Below are 8,184 nucleotides of genomic sequence, written 5' to 3'. Positions count from 1 at the left end.
TCTGCCAATCAAACAGCATGGCAAGTCTAATTCAATTAAAAACCATTTAAAACGCAAAGTTCGATTACGCTATGCACTGAAATTGGAAATTGATCTCCGAAGCATTAACCTTGAAAACGCCAAGGAGGTTTTCTTGTTTGGTTAAGCAAGAGTAATTTTACTCTTGCTTAATGGACTAAATGGACTAGATCCCTCAGCATTTTTTACGTTTGCACATGATTTTCGGCCCTTAAGAGCAAATCACCGTTTTAAACTTAAGTTTGCATCTGCATATTTGAATAGTTTTTTTATACGCATAATCGATAAGTGGAATAATCTGCCAAAGGAAATTGCTGAGGCGGAAGATTTGACTACCTTTAGGAACAGACTGAGATGTCATCTTGCAAATTTTTCAAGTGAACACTAAGTTCTTCTATTGTGTGATGTGCTATATATTTTATGTTAAGTATTTTAAACAGTTGCAAATAACTAATGTTTTAATTTATTTTCTTATCAGGAGATAAACTAGAAAGGGAAAACCTCATTTATCTCCTTTTCACTTGGATTTGTGAATAAACGGTTATTATTATTATTACTCGCACAGGTACAATCTACGATGGCCCAGTGGGGTCACAGTCCAGTTTTAATTTTTCACAGTTCAGTTTTATTTTTTGACAGTTCAGTTTTAATTTTTCACAGTTCAGTTTTTTTTTTTGACAGTTCAGTTTTATTTTTCTGTCACAGTTCAGTTTTTTTTTTACAGTTCAGTTTTATTTTTCTTGACAGTTCAGTTTTAATTTTTTCACAGTTCAGTTTTATTTTTTTTGACAGTTCAGTTTTAATTTTTTGACAGTTCAGTTTTATTTTTCTTGACAGTTCAGTTTTATTTTTTTTCACAGTTCAGTTTCATTTTTTGAGTAGAAAAAGAAGAGATATAAATAGAGCGGGAATTCGAACTCGGGCCGTCAGGATACTAGACAGTGACCTAATCCACTAGTCCACCAAGGACTCGCTACCAAAATTTTGGAAATTTTTTGCTATTTATCCTAACCTGAGCCTACTTCATGAGGAAATGTCCAAGGGCAGTTTGAGGTATGGAAACAAGTCTTTACCATCTCCTTCGTTGTACGCTGAAAAGGCGGGAATTTTAATTTCCGCCATTTTGATTTCAAAGAACAAATCTCTAAACGTCTGAGCTGCAAAATGCCATTACCAACATATACGCCATGCATGAGGGATAGTAATAACTCTGATGGAAATGAGCTGGAACTTATATCACAGTACTTCAAACAAGGCTACAGCAATCTGGAAATACTTGAATTCTTGAAACTCCACGGCATTTCTATCAGTTTATCAACCCTGAAAAGACGTCTTCGATCCTTAGCCCTGTCGAGAAGATCCACCATATCTGATGACGACCTGAAGAATGCCATCGAGAAGGAACTAGGGAAAAGTGGTTGTTTTGTGGGATACCGTAAGATGTGGTCCAGGCTAAGAAAGAAGGGGGTTATTGTTAAAAGAGCAACGGTCATGAGGTGTCTCAGAGAACTCGATCCTGATGGCGTGGATGGCAGACGAAAAAAGAGGCTGCGTCGAAGGGCTTACCACTCGAAAGGACCGAATTTCATTTGGCATATCGATGGCCACGATAAATTAAAGCCATATGGCTTCAGCGTGCACGGATGTATCGATGGCTTTTCAAGAAGGCTTATTTGGCTGGAGGTGGGCTCCACAAACAAAAACCCAGAAGTGATTGCAAAATACTATCTGGACGCTGTAAAGCAGTCAGGTGGAGTACCAAGAAAGATCAGATCGGATGATGGAACTGAAAACAGTGTCATCGAGGCAATACATACTTACCTTAGGTCTTCACACAATGATGATAATGCTGGTGAGAGATGTTTTGTCATTGGCAGATCAACAGCAAACCAAAGAATTGAAGCCTATTGGTCCCAACTTGTAAAAGATGGCCCTGGTTGGTGGATAAATTTTTTCAAAGATTTGTCAGACCTGGGCCTATTTAATGGCTCTGACCCTGCTCACCAGGATTGTATTCGATTTTGCTTCATGAACATATTCAGACAAGAGCTTTTTCAAGTTGCTGAAATGTGGAATCAACATCAAATAGCATCAAGCAAATTTGGTAACAGCAGTGGTCCTAGAGGAAAACCCGACTGCATGTATTTCCTGCCCCACCTCTACAACACAGAGGACTTCAAAGTAGACATTGATCTCCATGAAGTAGAAGAGTTTAATGATAACTCAACCATGTGTTCCGCAGATTTTAGTGAAGAGTTTGAGGAGTTTGCTTTAACAGTTATGAATGCTCTTGGACTGAGCTTACCACAAGATGTTAATGAAGGACTTGATCTCTATCTGCGACTAATTCAAGAGATTGACAAGTTAACATAAAAAATAATTTTTTTAATACAGTGCAGGGTTTCCAGATTTCCTTGGTTCAACTTACCCATCGGGCAGGCCGTGAAAATGTTTTTGACATAGACGTACAGTGAAGAGGTACTTTTAAGTATCTAATATCTCTCCTGTGCATTTATCCCAGTCTATGTAAAGATCACTTTCACGGCCTGTCCTTTTGCCAAGAGTTATATTATTGTTGTACTTCTTTCTGTAAAAACAGAATGCTTATGATATGAAAATAAAACAACAGGCAAACACTGGACAATCTCAGTATCCTTTAATAATAACATACACATCTTGGAATATTCTGCCCAAGTGCATACTGACAACTAAATTTCCAACAATTTAAAATAACTGGCACCAAGCCATCTGTCCTCACGTTCTCCCTCCCTAACTCTCCTGAAAATTAAAGCTTTGCTTTGCTTAAGCCTTTTCAAGGCAACAAATCATTTTTAACTGAAGCATTGTGTAATAGTCACATAAACTGGAAAGGGACAACAAGGCAAATGAATTGGGTCAGTTAATCAAATGTGAACTGGACATGCATAACAAACTTCTTAGTTACCTAATTGATGAATAAACAAACCCAACATGTGAGGCATTGTTCTTGTGTTAATGTTTACAGTAAGAGAGCCCGAAAGAACATATGGGAGTAAAAATCATATGATTGCAAACAGTGCTATCTTTCTCATGATTGAAAACCTGTAACATGCAGATAAAATAACAGTGCTTCACAACAATGTTTGTTCTGTCTTGTTTGCTTGTTTGTTTGTTTTTTCGGAGTATGGACTGAAAGGAAGTTGACATAATGAAAGGATTGACTTGGGAAACAAATTCTTTAGTCGGTCAATTCTTTTCATGGTTAGCTTCGCTTCCCTCCCAATCTTTTAACAAAACATGCAAACAAACAAACAAAGAGCGAAAGCAAAAGTAGGCAATTGAGCTAAGACAACACGAGCAGATAAATAAATGCCCTTATTCATCATGATTACATGGCCATGCAACCTTCCTTGGGTGAAGGTGCAGAGGAAACAACACAACAATATCAGATCAATTGGTTACTAACAGGCCAATAATTTCTACTATAACCAAAATTAACACAACCAGGTACAAATCAAGGAAGAAAATCAAGGTTCTAAACAATTTGATAGTATGAAATTCATTGAGGCATTTCCCATCCTTAAAGTAAAACTATAAGAAATGTTTAATACTACATGTAGTTGGGAGTGTGAATTTCCATGATGACAATGGGGCTTGAAGAGTTAACTCACATAATGTCCATTTCCCAGTTACTTTTTTCCAAAATATTATTGAGCTCCTGTCTCAATTCAACAAAATTGGAATAGGTGGAAGGCAGTTCCAGGAGCGGCCCACACGTGTGAGCTATAGGTCTGGAACTAGCACCTTCCAGTCTGGTAAAGGATACTTCAATCTTGTTGGTAATTAAGACATCAGAAGCTGTTGTGAACCTTAAGAACTGGATTAGTTTTGCATTGTCCAATCCTCGTATGTATCTCTGCAGAAATTTTAGCGCATCTCGTTCTGCTTCAGTGTTTGGCTGTGCTTCAAGTGAATTGAGAACTTTCTTGTTTGTTGGATTAATTCTATCATAAAAGCCCTGAATACCTGCAATGGTCTGAAACTGTGGATACTGTTTAAGCTCTTGAACAATAGGCTGCCAGGTGGCAACCATGACATGAGGCTTCTGTATCAGTTCTTGATTGGCAATCTCTACAAGCACTTTCTTGAAATTCTCTGGACTGACCTGTGACCTACAATTAAATCTCTCTAGGAAATCAAACAACTCATCATTTTCATCTGCAAAGTCAGCTTTTCCAAGAAAATTTGAAACCAGCTCTTCTTCAACAGGAGACAAATATTTCATGAAAGACTCAAGAACAATGCCTTCAGGAACTTCTGCATCAAACAGGCAGTAGCACATGAAAGCCTTTGATAAGAATAAAGGGAAGTAGGCAACTGATCTAAACCCCTTCACTAAGATTCTCCCAATAGCTCCCCACTCCTTAATGAAATGATCATGCCTCACAAAGGGTACTCGTTCCCTTTCCCCTATTGTCATGCTATTTGCAAACTCCTTCCAGAACAAAGAGAAAACTTCCCTTGAAACTCCGATACCCACACCCTCTTCTTTTTGCCCCCTCTCATTGATAATCGTAAACACTAACTCAGATTGCAACTTTTTCTCATCTTTAAAATGCTCAATCATATCTTTACAAATACATGAACGGTGAACTGTTAGTGAAAGCACCTGCCCTGCAATTTCACTATTTTCTGAACCCATGCATTCTGCTGATTTTCTTGGCATACCAACTGTAGGTAACTGGACATAACCTCCCTCTTCTAGCACTCCACAAGATCCGTCCACAGTACTAGGGGACACTTCGTCCTCACTTGGTCTTGGAGGAACAAGCCTTTGATCGTGATTATCTTGACTTCTAGCTGGTATTTGCACAGGTGGATGACAGGTGTCTTGTTGAAAATGGGCCAAACGAAGCTCTCTTATTTCATGCACAGACACTGGAGTAGTAAAGGAAGTCAACTGATCATTTGCATAGACGTTTTCGGGCTGAAACTCTTCAGGTGATTCAGTGTCAACTGAATCGGCCATGAGACTTTGCTGGTACTCGAGGTCCTGCTCACAACGAAGACAGTTTTGTCCTTTCTCAAAAGAACAGCTACATACATTGCACACATCCCTGTCATCAGATTTAGTAGTACATGCCGTTACTGATACTGTGACAGAACTTACTTGTGTGGATGACGTGTTGTCTGTGTTCGTCGCCTCAGCGTAATTGCTGTCCTCAAATTCATCACCCATAAGATGTCGTGGTTGGGTGCGTAGGTAAAAATAAGTGGAGGAAGGATACAATCCATTACTCTTCAGGTAGTCTTCCACAGTTCCTTTGCCAGGAAAATCAAAAATTGCCACTCCCGTTGTGTCACAGATCCATTTGTTCATTTCGTCTATATGACCAGCAAAATTGTTCCTTCCACCCGGGAAAAACAGCGCACACGCCCTGTCCACAAGCTCTTCCATCTTCAGTGGGTCTGCATCAGTATATGTTATAAAGCGATTCCCACCGCCATTCTTCTGTCGAACAGCAACAAACTTTTTCTTAATTTGGTCATAATGCATCCATCGTACCTGTACCCTATGCTGCTTTTCAATTTTCCGCTTCTTGGTTGAATTACTTTTACCACTACTGCCATGCCGAATTCGGTCCAGAAGACCAGATAGCCGGGTGACCGTTCGCGATGAAAATGTATTCGGCGTCGATCCCGGCGAGACCGATCCTTCGTCACTTTGACCACTATTATGCTGGCTAGCAGAAGACACTGTTTCTGATTCACTAGAATTGGAGCGCCTCAATTCCTCCCGCACAGTTTGTCTTATGATCGCGTCCATCGTACAAAATGGCCGCCAACCAAACGACACGTGCAACACAATCGAGAGAGATCTGGTGACTACTCAAAAAATAAAACTGAACTGTCAAGAAAAATAAAACTGAACTGTGAAAAAAATAAAACTGAACTGTCAAAAAAAATAAAACTGAACTGTGACAGAAAAATAAAACTGAACTGTCAAAAAAATAAAACTGAACTGTCAAAAAATAAAACTGAACTGTGAAAAATTAAAACTGGACTGTGACCCCACTGGGCCATCGTAACAATCAGATGCTTCCTAATGAATGATTATTTTCTTTGGCATATGATCACACGCAAAGCCAAACGTTAATTTGTCCATGCAGTCAGGTGCGTGCTTGTTTTAAATGTTTAACTGTTTTTCAGGTGATTAACATGTGCTTTCAAAGCGAACAAGTCCTTTAGATGCTACATGTAACTAACGTTTTATACGTACGTTTCTTTATGCATTTGCAGTTATCCATTTTATCCATTTACAATTTAACTCCGAAAAAATCGTTGTACGAAACGAACGCGCCCAAAACAATTTTCTTTTTTTTCTGATTTCATTCGCGCAAGTGGAATCAAGTGCGCCCTTTGTCTAGCTGATCACGTGTAAATCTCAATCTTATAGCAAAACTAATTAAATATTGTCTTAAAAGCAAAAATTCCCAATTTCAGGTGATGTCTTATTTAGGGTTATCTGTTACACAAATGTTTGAGTTTTTAGACCGCCATTCACTTCACGCATGAACGAAAATGAAAGAGTATATGTAATGGAAAAGGAGTTGAGGGGAGAGCATGCGTGGGTTGGCCGAAGATGGCCGCGTTTTTTGAGTGTGTGGATCTGATCCCTCAATTAGTCATAATCTTTGGAAAGAATCATCTATCAGCGTGTTAGATGTCATTTGACTTTACACATGGTTAAGAAGAACAAACGAGGGGACCGTGGTTCTACAGACGACGAGACAAATTTAACCACTTCGAAATTAAACTTCCTAACATGGCGGCGGCGGCAGAAGAACTGGCCGAGCCAACACGTGTGATAAGGAATACTTTAACATTTCCAGCTTGGATATGACTTACGCGAACCTTGGCAAGTTGTTGGGTTCCAAACAGCACTACCTACGACTCTTTATACGTTGATACAACAATAATGGTATAAAAAATGCCTATGGGTTACTATAACACATCTATATCATTCAACATACGGCAAGTTCCAAAATTGCCGTGCAAATAAAAAACACGTAATGTATTCAGTATACAACAAATGGAAGTTATAAGTACTGTGTTTAAACTCGAAAGCAGTGGGCCAGTCGAGTAGAGGGACATCATCAGCGGCTTTAAAGCTGTTCCCTGAATTAAGACTTTTAAAGACCTCACGTGGTAAAGAGTCCCAGTCGTTGACTGCTCGCGGCCAAAAATTGTCATTATATGCGTCACATGAAGCTTGTACCGGAATAAATTTAAGGTGATTCCATTGAATTGCACACACACAACATTACGGGATTTCCTTGAGGTTAACCTCGGCAGGAAAATAAATGGTCCTTTTCTTCTAAACGAGCACGGTGACCCCCATTTTTTAATGCATCAATTTAAATGTCACACGGTTGACCACTATATATCGCGATTTAAAGAAAAGTTTAATACTCTACTTCGCTTTGAGATATTTTTATTTGAATGCTTTAAAAAGCACGTATTTAGGTAGTGCTGCTTACGTGCACACGCAGCAAAATCTTTAATTTCTTTCATAATCTTAATTCCAGTTCAATGAAAATAGTTTGTTGTGTAAGATTAAAGTAAATTTTGTTGAACTGCTTCGATATTTTAATGCAAGAAATTAATTTTTCTAGAAATGATACTTCCCTTTTCTGATTACTAGCGTTCCTAATATAAACCTCGTGGGTCATCTATTTACTATAATAGCTATCCAGGTTGCACAAAAACGAGCACAATGACCCCCATTTTTTATTGCATTTTTGTAATGCTCATACCATAGTCATGAACTTGACCAAGTCTTAGACAATTTTAAATACTCCTTCTTTTTCAGCGGAATCACCTTAAGTGGTAACAATTGCGAATTGTGGAATTATAACACTGCTTGTTTGTGTACTGCTTTCTAAAGCAGGCCCATCCTCGCCACACGCCTACTGTGTTGCAGGGATGCTTAGTTAAGGCAGTTCAAAGTACGTGTGCTGTACGTCTTTGTGATGAAGGCCGGGAGCACGTCTTTGTGCACCTCGAGCCAGTTAAACTGATAGATCCCATATGGGTCCCTAGCAGCGCTGCCATATTCCAGGACCGGTCTAAGTGGAGGGAAATGTGCCTCTTCCTTGACCCTTTCCCAAGTGTCCTCTCTGCTTT

The 8,184-nt window shown here is 39.1% G+C and overlaps 1 protein-coding gene across 1 annotated transcript; it reads right to left on the bottom strand.

Annotated features, from left to right (window-relative positions):
* Positions 1-2,956: 2,956 nt before the first annotated feature.
* LOC146465693 (uncharacterized) lies at positions 2,957-6,065 on the bottom strand. The gene has a single exon (XM_085128000.1). The coding sequence runs from the start codon at positions 5,822-5,824 to the stop codon at positions 3,665-3,667; it is 2,160 nt and encodes a 719-aa protein (XP_084984126.1). The 5' UTR covers positions 5,825-6,065; the 3' UTR covers positions 2,957-3,664.
* Between the last annotated feature and the right edge of the window lie 2,119 nt (positions 6,066-8,184).

Source organism: Pavona decussata, unplaced genomic scaffold, assembly GCF_977016875.1.
Source record: "Pavona decussata unplaced genomic scaffold, jaPavDecu1.1 SCAFFOLD_155, whole genome shotgun sequence".
Classification (NCBI taxonomy): domain Eukaryota; kingdom Metazoa; phylum Cnidaria; class Anthozoa; order Scleractinia; family Agariciidae; genus Pavona; species Pavona decussata.
This window is presented reverse-complemented; position numbering and strand designations above follow the sequence as displayed.

Bases quoted from the DNA above. Each gene is read 5' to 3' on its own strand.
- LOC146465693 (XM_085128000.1), bottom strand. From the start codon at position 5,824: ATGGACGCGATCATAAGACAAACTGTGCGGGAGGAATTGAGGCGCTCC.